Raw genomic sequence first — 21,581 nt, 5'->3', positions numbered from 1 at the left:
GGACTCAAACATTTTGACCAAGACAGTCCCTTCAAAGCCCTACTGAGAGCTCACCTCCTCCAGGAGGCCTTCCCAGACTGAGCCCCCTCCTTCCTCTCCCCCTCCTCCCCTTCCCACCCCCCCCCACCTTACCTCCTTCCCCTCCCCACAGCACCTGTATATATGTATATATGTTTGTAGGTATTTATTACTCTATTTTGTTTGTACATATTTATTCTATTTTATTTTGTTAATATGTTTTGTTGTCTGTCTCTCCCTTCTAGACTGTTAGTCCACTGTTGGGTAGGGACCATCTCTATATGTTGCCAGCTTGTACTTCCCAAGCGCTTAGTACAGTGCTCTGCACACAGTGAGTGTTCAATAAATACGATTGAATGAATGAATGAATGAATATTAACCCCCAGCAGGGCCTGGTCTGTAGGGCTCCCAGGGACTCACGGGGACTGCAGGGGATCAGTAAATTCTTCTCAGGGAGGAGGAAATTGACTCATTCTGAGAGGTCTGTGACTCTGTATCTTCAGCACTGAGATCGGGCCATGGGCTGTGCAGTCACTCCTATCCAGGCCCTAGGACCCCATTAATGCCAGGGTGTTAGTCTGAATTGGCCAATCCTGTCAACCTTCCAGAAAGACAGGTTATGGGGCTGGAGGCCCACCAGAGGCAAACTTGGGAATTCATCCAATTAATCTGGGATTAAACTTCCCAGATGTCCTGTCGCTGTCTCAGGACAAACAAAGCCTTCCCCACTGCCCCGACATTGGGCAGGGAGGAACAAACCTTGGGGATCGGGCAGACTCAGTCACGGGGAGAGTGTATCTACAACCCCGGAGCAGAGGCTGGGATAGATGGGAGAGAAGGACAGATGAAAAACTGGGACGAGAAGTCTGACCAATGGTTCCTTTATTGTTCATTAGAGGCGGGTACCCGAAGGATGCTTGCAGTTGGCATTCAGGGAGGTCGAAAGTGCTTTCCAAGGGGACTGAGGGAGAAAGGAGGAAGTCCTGGACATCCTAGGTCCCTCTCTGTCCCTCCGAAGACAGGCCAGGAGGCCCAGCCATATTGTGGAAGATTGGGGTTTCAGCCCGGAGCGGGCCACAACCAGCATTAGATTGGAAGAGAAGTCAGCAGGCCCACTTCCATGGCAGACTGTGAAGCCAGCCTGTACCCTGAGCAGAAGCAGGAAGTTGGGAAAGGGAGGGACAGCCCCCGGAAGTGTTAGGCTGAGCGCAGTGTGTCTCGGATGGTCCTGATGAGTGGATATGGCTTCTGGCCACAGAACTCTCCACGGAAGTCATCCAAGTCCAGGGCCCAGACCATGGCACCGGCCAGGCCCTTATCCTTCAGAAACTCAGCCTGAGAAGAAAAGAGAACAATCCCCACCCCGATCAAGAATGAGATGGATCGACTCCTTACGGGATACCCAAGGGGAGTAGGAGAGGCAGCTGACAGTCTGGGAGTCCCAGGACACTGCCTGTCTGATCATATTTCCAGAATAGGTGAGGCAGAGGTGGGCCAGAGGGGCAGGTGAAGTGAAGAGGGGCAGTCTGGGTAAATGAAGATGAGGTTGACATGGATGTGGGTAGGGGCCACCAATAATAATGATAATGATGGTATTTTATAAGCTCTTACTAAGTGCCAAACACCGTTCTAAGTGCTGGGGTAGATACAAGGCAATCAGGTTGTCCCACATGGGGCTCACAATCCTAATCCTCATTTTTACAGATGAGGTATCTGAGGCACAGAGAAGTTAAGTGACTTGCCCAAAGTCACACAGCTGGCAAGTGGAGGAGTCAAAATTAGAATCCATGACCTCTGACTCCCAAGACCATGGTCTTTCCACTAAGCCATGCTTTTTAAAGATTTCTGACTGTGGCCTCGTCTTCTTTGACTTGGTTTATCCTAGCCCAATTACCACAGCCCACGGCCTCTCTGCTCACCCTCCCGCCCCTTTGGGTCATTCCCAGGAGCACTGACCTTTGCTTTGACACTCTTTGGGTCATCGTACCCCACCCACTGGTTGCCCTTGGTGGCATAGGGGACTCCTTGCCCTGGGATCACAGAGGTGGTGGCTCCCTGGAGGAAGGTGCAGATCTGAAATAGAAAGATGGAGAAGTAGGGCAAGGCCTTACAAACCATTCCTCTTCTCCTCTCCAGCTACCATTGCTCCCTTGGAGAACTCTTTTACTCCCATGGCTTCAACTCCCATTTCTACTTGGATGATTCCCAAATCAACTTCTCCAGCCCTGCCCTCTCTCCTGTGTGGTCTCACATTTCCTTTTACCTTCAGGATGTCTCTGCTTGATTGTCCCACAGACATCTCAAACTAAACATCCAAAACAGAACTCATCTTTCCACCTAACCTCCTCCTCCTCCTTTAGGCTTTTCCATCACTATCCAAAACAGAACTCCTCATCTTTCCACCTAACCTCCTCCTCCTCCTTTAAGCTTTTCCATCACTGTCAAAACCACAATACTCCCTGTCTTCCAAGCCTGCAAACTTGGTATTATCCTCAACTCATTTCTGTCATTTAACCTGCATATGCAGTCAGTCGCAAAAACTCTAGAATCTGCCCCTTTCTCTCCATCCAAACTGCTACCATACTGATCCATGCACTTCTCATAACTTGCCTCTACTACTGCATTATCCTCCTTGCTGACCTCCCTGTCTCCTGTCTCTTCCTACTCCAGTCCATACTTCAATAAACTATCCAGATTATTTTTCTAAAAAAATTCAGTCAACATCTTCCCACTCCTCAAAACCTCCAGTTGTTGCCCATCCGCCTCCACATGAAACAAAACATACTCCCCACCGGCTTTGTAGCACTCTCATTCAGCTCTCTCCCTCCTACCTATCCTGGCTCAACCCAGCCTGCACACTTGGCTCTTCTAATGACAACCTACTCGCTGTGCCTCTATTTCATCTCTCTTTCTGCCGATCCCTTGCCCATATATTCCCTCCTGCCTGGACCACCCTCCCCTTTAGATCTGACAAAACACCACTCTCCCTTTCTTCAAAACCATCCTAAAATCATTTCTGCTTCAGGAAGCCTTCCCTCTCCTCCCCTTCTCTCTCTCCATCCTGAGTTGCCTATGCACTTTCCCCTACCCTCAAAGCACTTTGATACTTGCCCCCACCCTTATACTCTGTTGCTTCCTTTAAATGTAATTTGTTTTAGTGTCTGCCTGCCATATCAGACTGTAAATTCCTCCAGTGCAGGGATCATGTCTACCAACCCTATTGTGCTCTACATGACTGAGTGCTCAATAAATACCATTGATTGATTGATTTGAATGATAGGTCATTTGGCTATTAAGGTCCTATTCAGGCTCTCAGGTTGGGCCCAGAAGTCCCTCAGTGACTGTGGAAAGATCCTCCTATTGTCATCATCATCATCAATCGTATTTATTGAGCGCTTACTGTGTGCAGAGCACTGTACTAAGCGCTTGGGAAGTACAATTTGGCAACATATAGAGACAGTCCCCAGTGGTTAAGCAGCTTTCAGCTAATCAACTGCTTTCATTCCTGGCCAATTCCATCTTTTTGAAGACTCCTCCAGACAGGTGAAGCCTAAGCCATACAGGATAATTGTCTCCCTGATCTTCAAGGATCTCCAACCTTTAAGGGTCCCCTGTAAACTCTAAAGTCATCCTTAAGCCTAATTATCTGGGCCTCAGTTGCCTCATCTTTAAAATAGGGATTCAGTCCCTCCTATTTAGACTGTGAACCCCATGTGGGACAGGGATGTGTCCATCCTAATGATCTTGTACCTATCCTAGCATTTTGAACACTGCTTAGCACATAGTGAATGCTTAACAGGTACATCATTATTGTTCTCTTCTTCAGGCCTCTGTGGGCTTGAAGAAGAACTGGTCAGCATATGTTCCATAAACGCCTGAAGGTCTGAAGACAGTTATTAAATCCTCCTTCAGCAATCTCCTCTCCAGACTCAACCACCTCATAAATCACTTTCTATCACTCTCTATGGAAACCTGTCCTGTTTTCTGCCCCTTTTAAAAATACGGTGATGAAAAGTAGACACGATTTACTATATTAACAGCCAGGAGTTGTGTGGTTGTGGGAAATTTATGTGCAGGCATCAGCAGTGTCTGACCAATCAACATCTATCAGTAGAAAGGGCAGGAGACAGCTGGTTGGGGAAGAAGTTTTGGGAGGATTAAAGAGAAACCAGTCAGATGGAACAGAAGGAAACCTGTGCCAGCTTTTTCATGCAGTTCCTATCAATCAATGGTATTTACTGAATGCTTACTGTGTACAGAGCATGGTACTAAGCACTTAGGAGAGTACAGTACAACAGAATTAGCAGACACGTGTTCCCTGCCCACAGTGAGCCTCTTCCCTCCTTTTTCACCTCTTTCCAGCTCCTTTACACCCTGCCCCGCCTGTTCTCTGGCTGCCTCTTCTGCTGCCAATGCCCTGGCTCCCGCTGCCCATGCCCTGACTCCTGCCATCTAATGCCCTGGCTTCTCTTCTCTGCCCATTCCCTAGCTCCTGCTTCCCAAACCCTGGTTCCTCCTATCAGCACAGTTTCCCCCATCATTTTCTTCCACCTCCCCACCACTGCCCACATATCTGCCATCTTTTCTCCCACCATTCTTTGGGGTCTTTTGCCCGGTACTCTAAGGGTCTGACCAGTGCAGAGTAGAACGGAAGGATTTTTCCTAGCCCAGTTTACACATTCCAGTATTATGTTGGCTTTTCAAATAACTGCAAGCTCAGCATCCTTGTGGTTCACTATGACCCTTAGATCATTTTCTGTTGAACTTATGTTTGGGCAGGTTTTCCACATCATGTATTTATGGTGTTTGCTTGACGGGGTCGGGGGTGGGGGGTTTGGTCTCTTGGGCATGTCCCATTGAAGCTTATACTACTGTCTCCTGCTCCCATTTCAATGGGCTCAGAGAGCACAGCTAACCCTATTAGAGATCCTCTCTGCTCAGCAGCCCATGGAAACCCAACCCTGGGGGATTAGAGAGGCAGGAAGATTCCATTTCAAGAAGGCAGGGAATACTTGGGGAGGGTGTGGGGAGGGAAGGAGCAGGTGGGGAGAATTTATGGGTATTTTGACATTAAATAAAGAACAGACAAATATTACAGAAATTGAGCTGTTGGGGAGACTCTGGCATTATCCTAGACTTTTCTCTTTTATTCAACCCACGTCCTCCATCTGTCACCAAATCCTGTTGGTTCTAACCTTCATAACATCTCTAGAATCCACCCTTTCCTCTCCATCCAAACTGCTACTTCGCTGGTCCAAGCATTTATATCCCACCTTGACCTCCCTGTCTCCTTTCTTTCCCCTCTCCTCTCCTGACTTCATTCTGCTGCCCAGATCATTGTTCAGTTCACGTCTCCCCACCCCTCAAAAACTTTAAATGGTTTTCCATCCACCTCCACATCAAACAGAAACTCCTCACCACCAGTTTTAACACAATCATCTCTCCTCCTCTTATCTTGTTGATCTCCTACTGCAACTCAGCTCACACTCTTCATTCCTCTAATGCCAACCTACTCTCTGTTCCTTGATATCATCTATACCACCGCCAACCAATTGCCCATGTTTTCCCTTCTGGAACTGCCTCCACTGGCAGACCATCACTCTCCGACCTTCAAAGCCCTCCCGAAGTCACACCTCCTCTCCAAGAGGCCTTCCCTGACTAAGCCCTCATTTCCCCTATTTGCTCTTCCTTCTGCGTCACCTATGCAATTGGATCAATCAGTTGATCGATGGTATTTGATTGAACACTTCTGTGTGCAGAACACTGCACTAAGTGCTTGGGATAATACAACATAACAGAGCTGTTATATATATAACTGTTATATATAACAATAGAACAGAGCTGTTGGACACATTCCCTTCCCACAAGGAGCTTACAGACTAGATGGGGAAGCAGACATTGATATAAATAAAGAAATTACAGATATGTATAAAAGTGCTGTGGGGGTGAGGGTGGGGTGAATGAAGTGTGCAAATCCAAGGCAAGAGTGATTCAGAAGGGGCTTAAGAATTGATACTCAATCCCACCCCCAGCCCCACAGCATTTATGTGCATATCTTCATACTCTCCCATTCCCCTATCAGTAATTTATTTTAATCTGCCTCCTCCTCTAGACTGTGGGCAGGGATTGTGTCTACCAACTTAGTTGTACTGTATTCTCCCAAGCTCTCAGTCGAGTGCCCCACACACTTGTTGTTACGGTACTTGTTAAGTGCTTACCATGTGCCAAGCACTGTTCTAAGCACTGGGGTAGATACAGGTTAATCAGGTTGGACACAGTTCCTGTCCCATTTGGGGCTCACGGTCTAAGTAGGAGGGAGTAGGATATAATCACCATTTTACAGATGAGGGAACTGAGACTCAAGGAAGTTAAGTGACTTGCCACAGGTCACAAAGCAGACATGTGTTGGAGCTAGAATTAGAACCCAGATGCTCTGATTCCCAAGCCCATGCTCTTTCCACTAGGTCTCATTGCTTGCTGCTTAGCATTCAATAAATACCACTGATTAATGGATTTATTGACTTTGGGACAGTAGCAGCAGCCTGCTCTCTCTTCCCCTCCCCCCATGAACCAGTTAAGATCCAGTCAGTCAATCAATGGTATTTATTGAGCTCTTACAGTGTGCAGAGCACTGTACTAAATGCTCCCTTTCCTGGCACAACTTCCTCCCTGGAGACTCCCTCCATTTTCCATCTTCCTGTGCTTGGCAGGTGCAGAGGGTGAGCCTTATTTCAGCAGGATCCTGGGGGCCTTCCCTCGGGTTCTTCTTACACTCCCTTCCCTCACCCCTCACTGGTACTTGCTTCTGCTATGGGTTGGCTGGCATTCCCCAGGTGAGGCCCTCTCCCCCCCGACCCTCCCGAGCAGGGCCCGGAGACAGACTGCTTCCAGTGGGGGAGATGGCCTCCCAGTCCCAACTTACCTCGTAGTAGGCCAGCTTCCCTTTCTCTGTGGTGAAGGGTCCGGGCAACCCTGGGCCCAAGGCCTGGGCCCCGACGCCAGAGTCTGAAGAGGCCAGGGTGAAGGTCCGTCCAAATGTAGGGATCCCCATGAGAAGCTTACTGGCTGGGGCTCCTTTGCTCAGCACGTAGCCCACCGCATATTCCTGGAGGGAGGAACGGCAGCCCTGACTTGGGGCTGGGAGGCAGGGCGAGGGGCCGGCAGCCAGGGAAGAAATCTCCCAACCCAGAGGAGCTGGGTGGATGCTGGGAATGTGCCTGCTTATTACTATATTGGACTCTCCCAAGCTCTTAGAACAGTGCTCTGCACATAGTAAGCGCTCAATAAATACGATTGAATGAATAAATGAATGAATTCCGGGTTGCTGGCAGGGCTGTTAGTGCACATGTGACCCAGATCCCCAGGGGAGGCTGAAGGATGTTTGGGTGTGGGCTCCCAAGGGCAAGTTCCTTTCATTCCATGGGACAGGGACTGTGTCCAACCTGATGACCTTCCCTCTATCCCGGCACCTAGTACAATACTTGGCACATAGTGAGCACTTAAATACCCCCATGATTGTTATTATTATTAATGTTAATGTGCTGGGCTCCTTCGGGAAGAGGGCAGACTTGCAGAACATACATCTGCAGCAAGAGAACACACATCTTGAACTGATTCATCTCTAGCGTATTATTCTTTTCCCTCCCCTTTCTTAGAGAAACCCTCTCAAGAGGGTTTTTTGTTTTCTTTTCTTTCATTCATTCATTCAATTGTATTTATTGAGCGCTTACTGTGTGCAGAGCACCGTACTAAGTGCTTGGGAAGTACAAGTCGGCAACTATATAGAGATGGTCCCTACCCAACAATGGGCTTACATCTACCCCCGCCTTAGAAGAGTGCCTGGTACATAGTAAGTGCTTAACAAATGCCCATAGAAAAGCCAACAAACAAAAAAGAGAGAGCTCATTAGGCAGCAGGGAATGTATCTACCAACTCTATTTTACAGCCCCAAGGGCTCAGTGCAGTGTTCTACACACAGTGAGTACTCAATAAATACCACTGATTGAGAGCCCTTGAAGTAATATGTACCATCCCCTTTGTCTTTCAACTCAGTAGTATTTTAGTGTTAACACCTTAAGCCCCACAGTGCTTATGAACTGTGAACAGACTGACCCCCCATTTCCTCTCCTCCTCCCCATCCCCTCCCGCCCTACCTCCTTCCCCTCCCCACAGCACCTGTATATATGTTTGTACAGATTTATTACTCTATTTTACTTGTACATATTTACTATTCTATTTATTTTGTTAATGATGTGCATTTCGTTTTCATTCTATTTATTCTGATGACTTGACACCTGTCCACATGTTTTGTTTTGTTGTCCCAGCTTCTCCTCTAGCCAACCCAGGAAGCCTGAGCTGGTCTTCCTCACCTGTTTCTCTGGAATCCCAGACTCCTTATGGGCAGGGATCGGGTTTTGTGCTTCTGCCATATTCTGCCAAGCACCCAGTGCAGTGCATCCGGTAGTTCCAATAAGTACCCTATCAATCAAAGGTATTTGTTGAGGACTTTGACTACTATTGAAAGGGGCCTCTAAAGGTCAACTGATCCTGTCCCCTCCTCGAATGGAAGGGGACTGTGCTGACAATGCCAGTAGGAGAGAGAGAGTGTGTATGTGTGTGTGAGAGAGAGTGTGTGTGTGTTCTGTGATTGACTAGCTGCCCACCACCTTCCTACCCCAGATGTCCATCGACACGAGCTCAGGAAAACAGCTAGAAAGGCAGGATGGGTAATATTCATCTCCTCCTTCAGCTGTGCAAATTGGCAGGAGGCCCAGAGTCTAAAAGAAACCAGGCAGGGGCCTAAAAAGAAATCAGACTAATGATTGAGTAGGCTTTTCTAGTCCCTCTTCTTCTGTCTGGGCTAGGTGGACTTTGGTTCTGCCTATCCCGATCTCCCCTCCTAACCCCAAAGGACCAGGGGACCATTCATCCAGTTTTACCCTGACTTGCCAGTATTCAGCTGGTGGGTCCCATGCCTAGTATGGTAGGGGAGCCAGCAAAGGGGTGTCTGGTATTCTTGAGTGCTGTCAATGGCCACTCTACTAAGGTACTAGTGCCCAGCTTGAGAACCACGGTGCTAGGAGTACAGGGAGCATGGCAGGGAGACAGCTGGGATCTGATGGGCTGGAGGATTAAGCAGTAGCTCGTGACCTTTCTGAGGAGATATGAAAGTAATAATAATGATGGTATTCGTTAAGCACTTACTATGTGCCAAGATCCTCTCTGCTCTTTCCCAGCCCGTAATGTAATTACCCAGATGGAGCAGGTACCCAGGTAAGTCCTTCAGCAGGTGCTTACGGTATTGCTGGATCTGGAGGCCCCTTTATCCTGTCCTCGGAAGAGGGGGCTGTTGTGGCCTGTGACCTTTTCCCAGTCGCCGTGGAAGTCAAACGCCAACAGGCTGATCAAATCCAGGTACCTGTGGTGGGAGGGTGGGGGCAGAGAGAAGGGCATGGAGACATGAAAATGTGGTTTGGGGCAGAGAATGGCGAGCTGATAATCCAGAGTGCTAAAGGATTGAGGGCAAAGGCTTCTGGGAAATGAGAGGAAATATATAGAATATGGATGATTTTACAAGGAGAGGAAGAACAGGAGACTCACTTGGAGATTTTAGGGATGTCATAGCCATTGTCTAGGTTGACCCGTCCTGCAGGCAAAGGTGCACTAAGCAAGAGTCTCTCCTTCTCTGTTATTTTAGCTTCCTGGGTGAAAGCAGCAGTTATTTCCTGGGGGGAGGGAAGGAGGAGGGAGAGTCAGATGACCATATTTGGGGACCCTCAAAGAGAGTCCTAGGCAGGTCCAGAAGAAGAACAAGGGAAAGGGGAGAGGGATAAAGGGGAAAATAGGGAAAGGGACAAGGAAAGCAATGGAAGGATGGCATGGGGACACACTTGGCTCCTCTCCCATTCCCCTCTGACCTCCTCACTAACCTCTCTACTGATCTCCTCGCTGACTTCCCCCTGCTGACCTGCCCAGTTTCTGACAGAATTCTGTCAGAGGTCACCCACGGTGGCCCTGGGGGGACCAGGGGCTGGGAACTGGAGACAATCATGGCTACTTGGCCACATCAAAGCCAGCTCTCTGGACGGTAAATAGGAGTGTCTGGCATACACTCCATGATCCTAATGCCAGGACCTCGAATTGTCAGACCTGAGCCAGTTTGGCCATGGTGACAAAGGTGGTGGAAGCAGGGAGGAATGTCCTCCTCACTTCCAGCAGGGGCCATGGGCAGCCCCTGCCCCAGTCACGCTCCCTACTTCCCATGAGGGGGCCATCCAGCTGCCCCACCAGCCCTGAATGTCCCCTGCCTTAAGCCTATTGGGGCTGGAAGAGACCTTGGACATCCATTCAGTCCCACATAAAGTGGAACATCTGGTCTTGGGGAGGAGAAGCCCAGGAGAGTGACTCTCGGGGCTGGTTTGGGCTTTTACTGGAACTCTGTCACGGGAAGGAAACTGAGCAATCCTGGCCAGGGCTCAAGGTACAGAGGCCCCTGCCTCTCCTCACACTGTCTCAGCCCAAACCAGGTCCTGCTGATACACAGTCCTATGGTATTTCTATTCCTACCCTCCGTGGTGGGTCCTAGATTCAGGCTGCAGGGCACTGAGAGGTCATCATCATCATTCCCCTGCCTCTAGGTTGGGCCCCCAGGGAAGCAGATATCACTTCCTCCTTCATGGATCTTCTCCAGTGTCTACCAACCCTCACTGCCAATAATTTTTTCCTTAAATCTAACCATAGTCCCATGTGCTTCAGTGTTAGCTCATTCTGCCTTGCCTGTCCCCAGAGGAAGTGGACAGCTACAGAGCCCTGTCCATCTCAAGAGGAAGCTTGTTACATTTAATCATTGAAAAAGCCTCCCCGCCCCTCCCTAGCCCTTCCCACCCCTCTCCGCCCCTCCCCTCTCCTCTCCATCCTTCCCCACCCCTCCACACTCCTTCCCACCCCTCACCACCCCTCCATGCCCCTCCCCATCCCTCTTGGCCTCCTTTTTGCCCACCCTGGCTTAGGCTGTACCTGCAACAGAGTGACGTAGTGCTGCTTGTCTCTAATTCCCGGGTAGTGCCAGGCCAGGTCCAACCCATCGAAACCAAACCTTCGCAGGAACGGGGCCACCGACTGGACAAACGTGCTGCGGCTACTGGGACTGGATGCCATGCTGGAAAACCTAGAATCCAAAGCCGGTGCCAACCGTGCCCGGTCCCGGCCTTGGGATCCACCCCTGGCTTTGGGATCCAGTCCCAGGCCTGGGATTCAGCCCCGGGATCCACTCCTGGCCCTGGTATTTGGTCCCAGGGTCTAGGCCCAGCCCTGGGATCCAGCCTGGGCACCCCTTTGCCACCAGAGGACTTGAGCAAGTGCTAACTGATAGGACAGCTGGCTGTCTCATAGTCTCTTGGGCCAGATTCAACCCTGGCTGTGCCTTCCCTCAGTCCCGGTGCAGGCAGTTGGGTGGCACGCTCCTCTCTGGAGAAGCATGCAAGTGTTCCTTGCTGGGGCTTTTAAAATGTGTCCTACTTTTTCTATTACCAGTTATATCTCTTTTCCTCATGTTCCCTCTATATATTCCCATAGCTTACCTCTTCCAGGAGGCCTTCCCAGACTGAAACCCCCTTTTCCTCTGCTCCTCCTCCTCTTCCCATCACCCCTACTCCCTCCCTCTGCTCTACCCCCTTCCCCGCCCCACAGAACTTGTGTATATTTGTACATATTTATTATTCCATTTATTTTATTATTGATGTGTGTATAAATTCTAGACTGTGAGCCCACTGTTGGGTAGTGACCGTCTCTATATGTTGCCAACTTGTACTTCCCAAGCGCTTAGTACAGTGCTCTGCACACAGTAAATGCTCAATAAATACGATTGAATGAATGAATATCTATAATTCCATTTATCCATTTTGATGCTACTGATGCCTGTCCATTTGTTTTGTTTTGTTGTCTGTCTCCCGCTTCTGGACTGTGAGCCCGTTGTTGGATAGGGATTGTCTCTGTTGTTGAATTGTACTTTCCAAGTGCTTAGGACAGTGCTCTGCACACAGTAAGCACTCAATAAATGTGATTGAATGAATGAAAAAATGAATGGAGCTCTGGCAGGCTTGGAACCAGGAAGGAGGGCTGTGCCCTGCACTGGGCTGAACCACCCTTGCCCTGTTCCCCATTGGTCCTTGGCCTCGGGGTGCTCCCCGATGATCAGGAAAGCAGGATGGATCCATGGCAGAGTGTGGGATGGGGCAGCAGAATAACTCCCCTAGGTACCAGCAGGTATGGGGGTACAGAGAGCCCCCAACTTCAGCTAACAGCTCCTCTACTCCATTTCCTGTCCCTTCTGCTCCCTGCTGGGCTAGGGCAATTTCAGCCTGAACTGCAGGCTCAGCTTTCTTTCCCTCCCTCTTTTCCTTAGTGGTGTTTATTAAGTGCTTACTCTGTGCCGGGCTGGGGTAGATACAAGATAATCAGGTTGGACACGGTTCTTGTCTCTCACAGTCTTAATCTCCATTTTACAGATGAGGTAACTGAGGCACAGAAAAGTTAAGTGACTTGCCCAAGGTCATACAACAGGCAAGTGGTGGAGCAGGTTTAGAACCCATGTCCTTCTGACTCCCAGGCATGTGCTCTTTCCATTAGGCCACACTGCTTCTCAGTGGACCCCCTTCCTCTCTTTGGGCTGCCAAACACGGTGAAAGGGCGAGGCTCTGGGAAGGCTATTGCCCTCCTTCTTCTCCCTACAGGGCCACCCTCCTGACCCGAGGGCAGCAAATGACCAGTAGCCCTTGGGGACCCTTGAATTCATTTATTCATTCATTCAATCGTATTTATTGAGCACTTACTGTGTGCAGAGCACTGTACTAAGCGCTTGGGAAGTACAAGTTGGCAACATATAGAGACGGTCCCTACTCAACAGTGGGCTCACAGTCTAGAATTTGATCCATTACATTGCATCAGCCAAACCTTTGCTCTTTCCCCCTCTCCTCACACTAGAGTGGGGCGGCTCATAGTCAGAGCCTCTGCCCTGGATACAAAAATCCTGTTATTCTACTGAAACACACATACACACACACACACTGTCACTCTCTCTTCCTCTCTCTCTCTCTCCATTGGGAGTTGATGGGGAGGAGTAGGTCATAGGCTGTGAAAGACTGGTCAATAAGTGGATTGCAGAGCCCTTAGAGTCCCCTAAAGATCACTGAACTATCACCCTGCCTCAAGGCAGGGCCAAAGTGCTTCCAGCTGAATTACAGCTAGATCACTTTGGAAATCCCCTGGGGGTCTCTGGTGCTGGACTCTGGCCCTGGATTAAGCTACCCATGAGCCCTCAGTCTGGCCAGGCATCTGGAAAAGAAAGTCCCCTCCCCTACTGTCATGGTCCCCCCCGATGGGCCCTGGTGCACAGAACCATCCTCCGTTAGTGCTCCCTGGGGCTGGACACCTTACCTTTGAGTTCCAAATGCCCACCCACCAATGGACAGCAGTGTCTTCAACTTGGCATTCCTGTGGAGTGGAGGGAGAGCAGTTGAGAAAGTTGAGTTTCCCCCCTAAGAAGCCCCAGTGGCTCAGTTACAGCAAGGCTCACTTGCAGGCCTCTGCACAGCTGAGGCACAGGAAGCCAGGGCCACAAGCTGGGCAATCTCAATCCCTGAAAGCTCGAGATTCTTCTTGCCCCCTGCTCCCCAAAAGTCCAGGGACCTAGGAGAAGAGGGCTGTTTATTGAGTCCAGGTTAGCATCTCCTTGGGTACCCTGAGTCCACTGGAAAGAACTCCCGCATCAGTCTATACTTCATTCTGCTGCCCAGATTATCTCTGTACAGAAACAATCTGGGCATGTCACTCCCCTCCTCAAAAATCTCCTGTGGTTACCTGTAAACCTATGAATCAAGCAAAAACTCCTCACTCTCGGCTTCAAGGCTCTCCATCACCTCTCCTCCTCCTACCTCACCTCCCTTCTCCAGCCCAGCCCTCACCCTCCGCTCCTCTGCCGCTAACCTCCTCACTGTGCCTCATTCTCGGCTGTCCCGCTCCTCACTGTGCTTCATTCTCGGCTGTCCCGCCATTGACCCCTGGCCCGGAATGCCCTCCCTCCACACATCCACCGAGCTAGCTCTCTTCTTCCCTTCAAAGCCCTATTGAGAGCTCACCTCCTCCACGATGCCTTCCCAGACTGAGCCCCCTTTTTCCTCTCCTCCTCCCCATCCCCCCCACTTTACCTCCTTCCCCTCCCCACAGCACTTGTATATATTTATACAGATTTATTACTCTATTTTACTTGTGCATATTTACTATTCTATTTATTTTGTTAATGATATGCATAGAGCTATAATTTTATTTATTCTGACGATTTTGACACCTGTCTACATGTTTGTTTTGTTGTCTGTCTCCCCCTTCCTAGACTGTGAGCCCGTTGTTGGGTAGAGACCGTCTCTATATGTTGCCGACTTGCACTTCCCAAGTGGTTAGTACAGTGCTCTGCACACAGTAAGCACTCAATAAATACAATTGAATGAAATGAACTCCAAACCCCTAGAGCCCTCAACTCCCAAAATATCTGGAACTGAGGAAGTCACAGATATGTCCAGATCCCCAGGGTTTGGAGTCACAGACTGATCACCAGGACCTTTGGATTCAGAACCCAGTTAGATCTCATTCAGGACTTCAGGGAGAGACACAGCCCCAGAATGTCATTCTAATGCCTTTCCCTGTGGTTTCTTCTGAAGAACACGGGTGAATGACGAGATCCCCGATTCCCAGCACTGGAAGTTATTTTAGGAGGTCATACGGCCCAGCCCCCTGCCTCTGACCAATCAGGTTCATAAAATCCTCCAGGGTCCTGGAGAAGACCTAGCTTCTGTCTCAAACCTAAGCTCCAGGGTCACATCCTATTCCCCTTCTATTCCCGGGTTCCCCAAGTTACAAGTCCAGGCGGGTCTGTAGAAATCCAGGGTCCTTACTTTGTTTTGAGATCATTGAAGGTTTCATAGAGGGTGACATCGTTCCACTCCAAGGTGTCAATTTCTCCATTTGTTCCCAAACCAGCAAAGCTGTAGATGATGTGAGTGCACAGAGAAGCGTCGATGTCTTCCGGGAGGAAGGCCCCATCCCCAGGCCGATACTGGGACCAGTTGGTGTAATAGCAAACCAGTTTGAAGGCACAGCCTGCGGAGGGGAGGGAAGGTAAAAGGTGGGGTGGGAATAGTCGAACTCAGGGATGTGTCCAGTTATCTGGTCCTTTGTTGGCTCTGTATTCCAGCTTCTGTACCTCCTCCTAGCTCTTTTAGTTCAAGGAAGCAGTGGGCCACATGTCATACTAATGGGGTCTGCAGTGTTTAGCTCCCTCCTTCCTAATCCCTATATCCTTGAGAAACAAACGATCACAAGATTGGTCCAGAGGTCCTATAGAGGTCCAGAGATCTGGAAAAGGGCTTCCAGGTCATCTTGTCTATTCCCCTGTCTCAGGCAGGGCTTATCAATCAATCGATCAATCAATCATATTTTTTGAGCACTTTGTGCAGAGCCCTGTTCTAAGCATTTGGGAGAGTACAATACAACAGGATTAGCAGACACATTCCCTGCCATAATGAATTTATAGTCTAGAGGGGGAGACAGATATTAATATGAATAAATAGTAATTTATAACATATTATTTAAAGATATGTACATAAGTGCTGTGGGGTTGGGGGTGTGGTGAATATCAAGTGTCCAAAGGTCACACATTGAGGTGTATAGATGACGCAAAAGGGAGAGCAAGCAGGGGGAAAGAGGGCTTAATTGGGAAGGCCTCTTGGAGATGTGACCTAATAATGCTTTGAAGGTGGAGAGAGTGGGGATTTGGCATATATGGAGGGGAAGGGAGGTCCAGGCTAATGGGAGGATTTGGGGAAGAGGCTAGTGGCGAGATAGACAACACTGGGGAACAGGGAGTAGGCTGGTGCTAGAGGAGCAGAGTCTGCGGGCTGGGTTGTAGTAGGAGATTAGTGAGGTGAGTTAGGACAAGGTGAGCTGATTGTGTGCTTTAAAGCCAATGGTAAGAAGTTTCTGTTTGATGCAGAGGTGGAAGGGCAGCGTTTGGAGGTTCTTGAGGAGTGGGGAGACATAACTGATCGTTTTTGTCAATAAATGATTCATGCAGCAAAGTATGGATTGGAGAGGGGAGAGAGGAGGCTAGGAGGTCAGTGAGGAGGCAGGTGCAGTAGTCAAAGTGAGAGAGGATAAGTGATGATAGCATGATAGCAGTTTGGATGGAGAGGCAAGAGGCAGATTGAACAGTGTTGTGAAGCCACTCTGGACCATCTTCCTTAATTCTGAAAGATCTCCTGGGAAAGCAAACCCATAGCCTCCCTAAGTTATCTGTTTCAGGAATTTGCTGAGAGAAGGTTCTTCCTTCTGTCTAACCTCTCTCTAGTTTCCTGGAGCTTCAGCCCGTATACTTTCACTTGGTTCTCAGTGGAGGCAGAGACAACTTAGTTCCCCAACCTCCTGCTCTTTCTCTTGGACTCATTTTATTGGCTTTGCAATGGGACAGTGTGCTTGAAGAAAAAAGAAACTAAACTCAAATCTTGAGTCACCATTGAGGGGAGTGGATGCCTTGTTATACCACCCCCAATGCTTTCCCTTCTTCTCCCTCCCTCTCCCTCCCTCTCCCTCCCTCAATCCTCTGCCCGCCTTTTACCCAGGCATAAGAGGTTAGTTACTTACTGCACTGAAGAAGCACCAAAATGGCAAAACCTAGAGCAAAATCCAAACCAAGTGTCAGTGATGGAGTTCCCTGGCCCCACATACCTCCTCTCTGTTGACTTTATTTCAGTCTTCAATCAGGCTCCTTTTTTGCAAATTCAAGTCACTTTTTAAATTTCCCTTGGGACGCTTAAAGCACTTTCCCACCCCTGATTTCACCCCTCTTCCAGTTACTCTTGGAAGGGGCAAGGGGCAGGATTTCCATGTTACAGAAGAAAAAGTTCAAAGCAGTAGGTGGCTTGCCCAAGTTCACACCTAAAGGCCAGGACTCAAACCCAGGTGTCCCAACTCCCATCCACCAAGCCACCATATAAAGCATTTTGAAACTCCCGCTCCCATTCCCCCCCTCCTCTCCCCTTAGACCAATGGGGTTCAGGTTTCTCTCCCAAGCCACTGTACATGTCTCCAGCCTAGGCCTACCAAACCAAACAGTTCATCAAGAGATCCCAGGAAGCTGTTTAGCTGCTCTTTGTTCAGGAAAACCCTGTTGGTCGGAATACGTGATGACTCCAGATTAGAGTGACCCCAGACATGGTTCGCAGGGGCAGATGGGAGGTGGCGCCAGCCTGGAGAAAGCTCATCTGACATTCCAAGGACTGGTATCCTCCAAGAGAGAAAAGAAATCCCAACCCACAGGATTTATGGGCAGAAGGGAGTTGTGGGTTCTCGGGTCCAGAGGGAAGGACCCTGACTCTGACCCTTAAAGAAACAGCATGGCCTAGTGGACACAGCACAGGCTGGGAGTCAAAAGGACCTGGGTTCTAATCCCAGCTGCGCCACTTGTCTGTTGGGTGACCTTGGTCAAGTCACTTACCTTCTCTGTGCCTCTGTTCCTTCATCTATAAGCTGGGGATTAAGACTGTGAGTCCCATGTGAGACAGGGATGGTGTCCAACCTGATTGGCTTGTAACCAAGCCAGTGCTTAGTGCGGTACCTGACACATAATAAGCACTTAACACATATCACAATTAGTATTAATTATTAGAGAGGAGGAGAAAGGGGCTCTTACCCCTTCCCTTCTCTCCCCTGCCTCGCCTCCCTTTCACTAGAACCTGTCGAAGGCTGAGCAAGCTTATGCATCCTGCAAGCCCAAATCCCGGCTCTGCCAATTGTCAGCTGGGTGACTTTCGGCAAGTCACTTCACTTCTCTGTGCCTCAGTTACCTCATCTGTAAAATGAGGATTAAGACTGTGAGCCCCCCGTGGGACAACCTGATCACCTTGTAACCTCCCCAGCGCTTTGCACATAGTAAGCACTTAATAAATGCCATTATTATTATTATTATTCTTGTTATTATTACACCCTTAAGCACTTTAATATTCAGCCTTTCCTGGCCCCCAATCAGGCAATCAATCAGTGGCATTTATTGAGTGCTTACTGTGTGCAGAGCACTGTACTAAGCTCTTGGAAGAGTACAGCATATCAGAGTTGGTATACTTATTGTCTGCTCACAAAATATACTTAAACTCTGCTGTTTCCCTTAGCTGTAATTTGTTTTAATGTTTGTCTCTCCCATTAGATTGTAAACTACTTGATAGCAGGGATCCTGTCTACTGGCGCTGTTGTAGTATTCTCTCCCAATCGCTTAGTACAGCGCTTTGCACATGATTGATTGATTGAGCTCCAGGGTCCAAGGAGGCTTTTACCAAGGCAGAAGTGGTCCAAGCTGGGCACTGAATCCCCAGTCCAAAGGAGGCCTGGGCCATGGCCTGTGGGGCTCAGTCCCAGGACCCTCGCCATTCATTCATTCATTCATTCAATTGTATTTATTGAGCACTTACTGTGTGCAGAGCACTGTACTAAGCGCTTGGGAAGTACAAGTTGGCAACATATAGAGATGGTCCCTACCCAACAGTGGGCTCACCAGTCCAGCCCCAGATGGTAGCCCCAGCTGGGCACCTCTTCCCACCACCAGTGTAAGGCCCTTCCATCCTTAGTCTTTGACAAGTGGAGAATGCTTATTCATTTTCAAGTATTTGCCCTGCTCTGCCAATTGTCAGCCGTGTGACTTTGGGCAAGTCACTTAACTTCTCTGTGCCTGTTACCTCATCTGTAAAATGGGGATTAAGACTGTGAGCCCCCCGTGGGACAACCTGATCACCTTGTATCCTCCCCAGCGCTTAGAACAGTGTTTTGCACATAGTAAGTGCTTAACAAATGCCATTATTATTGTTAATATTTGCAAAGCATTTTCCTGAACTAAATGGGCTGAAAAGGACCTAAAGAGGTCATCTTGTCCATACCCCTGTCTATAGACAGGCCCACATTCAACTTTCCCAGACAGATGAGAATCTCTCCCAATTTTTTAGAGAATCAGACTCCTCAACTTCTCCTGGTCACATCTGTCCCTTGTCTAACACCCTAGCAGACAAAAAATAACTCCTGCTATGTAAAATCCCTCCTCCTGCCTTTTAATAATAATTGTGGTATTTGTTAAGGGCTTACTATGTGCCAAGCCCTGGGGAAGTTACAGCATAAACAAATTAGACCAAGTCTCTGTCCCACATGGAACTCACAGAACAGGTACCCCAATTTCAACAGGTGAGAAAACCCAAGCCTGGAGAAGTTGTGACTTGTCCAAGATCACATACCAGACAAATGGCAGGGCTGGGATAAGAACCCAGGTCTCCTGACTCTCAGGCTGGTGTTTTTTCTACCAAATCATACTGCTTCTCAGCAGATATTTAAGCCCAGATCAGGACAGATGACCTCAGTGGAAGTGGCAAACAGCTGGACTTCCTTCAGAGCTGAGGGCCCTTTTAGACTTGAAGGTCAATCAATCAATTATATTTATTGAGCACTTTGTGCGGAGCACTGTACTAAGCACTTGGGAAAATACAATAAAACAGAGTTATAAAATGCCTCATCACTCTCTTTGGACAGCTGTGGGGAGCATAAGCTTGAGGTCGGGATTCCTGGATTCTCTCCTAGGACTACCTAATATGTTCCCAGCCCATCTTCTCCCACAGAAGGGATTCAGGTATGAGTCTGACAAAAATGAGCCTTAATCCCCCTTACGTGATATAAATTTTCCCTCCAGTCTAGCACAGGAAGGGGAGCTATGGTCTGTGTTCTGCTCAGAGTCAGTGGTCAATAAATGCCATAATAACTGTGGTATTTATTAAACACTTACTATGTGTTGAGCCCAGTGCTAAACACTGGGGCAGATACAAGATCATCGGGGCAGACACAGTGCCTCCTCCCAGTCTAAGTAGGAGGAAGAATAGGTATTGAATCTCCATTTGACAGATGAGGAAACTGAGGCCCAGAGAAGTTAAGAGACTTGCCCAAGGTCATTTAGTTGGTAAGTGGCAGAGCTGGGATTACAACCCTGGTCTTCTGATTCCCAGATCACTGCCAGTGCTTCCCTGATAGTTGAGAATGACATCTCCGTGCCTCTGTTTGGGTAACCCTCTAGTCATTCCCCTAGAGGCTACAGGCACCCCCACAATGGAGAAACCCCCTTCTCCAAGCCCTTCCAAGCAAGCATCCCTTGTACCTGTCCTCATGGCTTGGAGATTCATGTCGTCGCAGCCTGGGGGAAATCTCTCTGCTCGGAGGAGGCTGGCTGGGTCTGCCTTTTGGGATCCCAGGCTTCCCCTTTTATATCTGCCCTTACCCCTCACCCCCCTCACCCCCCTCCCCAACTGAATTTACAGGAATTAAGAAGCGAAGAATAAAGGGAACTAAAGTCTAGTTATCTGAAAGAGAAGGAGTCCCTTGACTGAAGAGAGCTGGTTGGGAAATCCTCTTGAGTTTTGCAATCTGCCAAGTCTCATTTGGATAAGAACAAGGCTGTTTGGAAGGGTAGATTGTTTTTGGAAGCCAGTGACTACTTGCCCTCATCTCAGATGATGCCCAGGGTTGTGAGGAGTCGGGGAGGGTTGGGGGAGTCTGGCCTCAGAAAGTCCCTCAGTGGTTATTTTGTAATTCTCCATTTTGGCTGCCTTATCTCTGCACTCCTAACCTGGCAGGAGGTGGGGTGAGGGAAAGGAGGAGGGTGAAGGGCGTGGGGGCTACTGTGCGGGAATTCTCTGCCTAGGAAAATACTTCTCCTCTCCCAGAGGCCCCAGTGCCTGCAGGAATGAATGTCAATAAACAGGAGGCTGTTGTGCAACGCAAATTGGAGACTCACCCGCCCTTTTAACAAACAGCATTTTCTCCCTGTTCACCTGCTTCTCTTGGGCTGACGTTTTCCTGACCACTTCCTTCCCGGAGTTGTTGAGACAGCCCCATCCAAATGTGAAGCAGCTTCTAGAGAAATGCCTGGAATGGGAGGGCTTGATTCCCATCCAGAAGGGCGGGCAGGGAAGGAGGGGAAAGATCCCCAAGCTAATGCTTGCTTATTCCTTCTTGGTCTTTTATTTCTTCTCCTTTTGACCATTTAAGCCACAAAATAAAGTTGTAAGGCATCCTGTCGGCATCTTGGGAAAACCCATTAACCTCAATGTTGAAAGCAGATGTCAGTCTCCTGTCTGTTCTGAGTATTTGTGAGCATGCCCCTATACTGAGTACTAAGGGGAATGACAGAGGATGGAGAAGGCATTGTCCTTATCCTTGATGAAGTGGTAAGAGTCTCATAATTATTCTAACGTAGAAACACAATACTGAATTGGGAACTGATACATAAGAATGCAAGCACTAGAAAATGCCCAACATTTTACAGGGGAAAACAGAAAAGTGGGGATTAATCTGGGCCAACTTCCTGGAGAAAGTGGTTTTTAGAAGGAAAGGAGGGAGATGGGGCGGCAAAGAGATTGCTGCTACCTACTGTTGATTTTTCTATTGCAAAAAGAAGTTGGAATCCATTTCTTCACTAGACCTTCCATTCAACA

At 48.8% G+C, this 21,581-nt stretch overlaps 1 protein-coding gene across 1 annotated transcript; it reads right to left on the bottom strand.

The window, feature by feature from the left end:
* Positions 1–885: 885 nt before the first annotated feature.
* CHI3L1 (chitinase 3 like 1) lies at positions 886–20,319 on the bottom strand. Its single transcript, XM_038749055.1, has 10 exons — positions 20,246–20,319; positions 16,708–16,737; positions 14,964–15,168; positions 13,453–13,509; positions 11,035–11,185; positions 9,619–9,743; positions 9,316–9,436; positions 6,941–7,123; positions 1,975–2,091; positions 886–1,353 (listed from the first exon to the last, which is right to left on the bottom strand). The coding sequence occupies exons 1-10, from the start codon at positions 20,268–20,270 to the stop codon at positions 1,216–1,218; spliced, it is 1,152 nt and encodes a 383-aa protein (XP_038604983.1). The 5' UTR covers positions 20,271–20,319; the 3' UTR covers positions 886–1,215.
* Between the last annotated feature and the right edge of the window lie 1,262 nt (positions 20,320–21,581).

The sequence above is a fragment of the Tachyglossus aculeatus genome, chromosome 7 (assembly GCF_015852505.1).
Source record: "Tachyglossus aculeatus isolate mTacAcu1 chromosome 7, mTacAcu1.pri, whole genome shotgun sequence".
NCBI lineage: Eukaryota > Metazoa > Chordata > Mammalia > Monotremata > Tachyglossidae > Tachyglossus > Tachyglossus aculeatus.
Note: the sequence above shows the minus strand (reverse complement) of the source record. Positions and strands in the feature narration are given on the sequence as shown.